General features: G+C 21.1%; 1 protein-coding gene across 1 annotated transcript in view; it reads left to right on the top strand.

Moving 5' to 3' along the window:
- Window positions 1–570: 570 nt before the first annotated feature.
- LOC108686673 (relaxin receptor 1) overlaps window positions 571–1,110 on the top strand; it is a 9,642-nt gene continuing 9,102 nt past the window's right edge. Inside the window, exon 1 of the mRNA XM_018192095.1 lies at window positions 571–658. Coding sequence (XP_018047584.1) covers window positions 571–658 — 88 coding nt within the window. The remainder of the gene's footprint in view (window positions 659–1,110) is intronic.

Consider the following 1,110-nt stretch of genomic DNA (forward strand, 5'->3'; position numbering starts at 1 on the left):
ACATCACAATTTAAAAAAAAATAGCAGAAGCAAGAAATGACATTTTTGATAGGTTTTTATAATATTACAACATTTTTATTTAATTTCATTAATGCCACGCGAAAATATCAATATTTAATTTTTTGTATTTGTAATATACACATTTAAACATTCATATAGATACCTACATGTATTACATAATAAATTTTTAAATTAATATATTTCAAAAATGAAAAATCATACAAGAACGAACAAAATACATTTCAAAGCTAAAATTTAATTTTTTCATATGGCATTAATAAGATATAGAAAAAAAATTAGTATCGATGCTACATTATGCTATATTATGAAAACCAAAATTATCATTTTTCTCGTTGATGCTATTTTTTTCAAAATTTCGACGTGTTAATCAAATTTTGTTAACGAATTTATGTTCAGTAAGCAAAAATACATCAGAAATAATTATTAACATTCGTGTTGCAAAGCAGTATTAGACAGTGTTTCTTAATCCTCGATTAAATTTAAAAAATGTAATTAATCTTAAAAAATTAAATTAAATTTCGCTAAAGGAAGCAAATATATTAAAAAATTATGAAATATAAACATATCGTACTCGTCGGTGCATCACTGATTACAATACTCTGCTTGCTTTCTGGACTTATGTATTATTTAAATCAAGGTATTAGACCTACACTGTTAAAAATTTCATAAAATTTAATATACTTTTAAATTACACAATTTGAATTTAATTTTATGACATTACATTAAATTTAATATATTTATAACTGAAAAGTATATTTGTGTACATGTACATGAAATGTAATTATTCATGAAACTTTATGAAATTTGTGATTTAATGTACTTTTCAAAATTTTATGAAATTTAATATACGCTTTTATTACATTTAAGTAACTACTGTAGCTTAGTTTTCAGTTAAATTATTCATTACTTTTAATTTCGTTTCACGAGCTTCATATAAAGAAAACATATAAAGAAAACATTTCTAACAAATAGATTTATTTAAACAGATCTCATTATTAACTTTTGTTGCTCCTCAAATAATTATTCAAGAGTGCAATTTTATATATTTTAAATTTACTTCTATAAAATATTTTAATAAAGATCAATAGC

The sequence above is a fragment of the Atta colombica genome, unplaced genomic scaffold (genome assembly GCF_001594045.1).
Source record: "Atta colombica isolate Treedump-2 unplaced genomic scaffold, Acol1.0 scaffold189, whole genome shotgun sequence".
Classification (NCBI taxonomy): domain Eukaryota; kingdom Metazoa; phylum Arthropoda; class Insecta; order Hymenoptera; family Formicidae; genus Atta; species Atta colombica.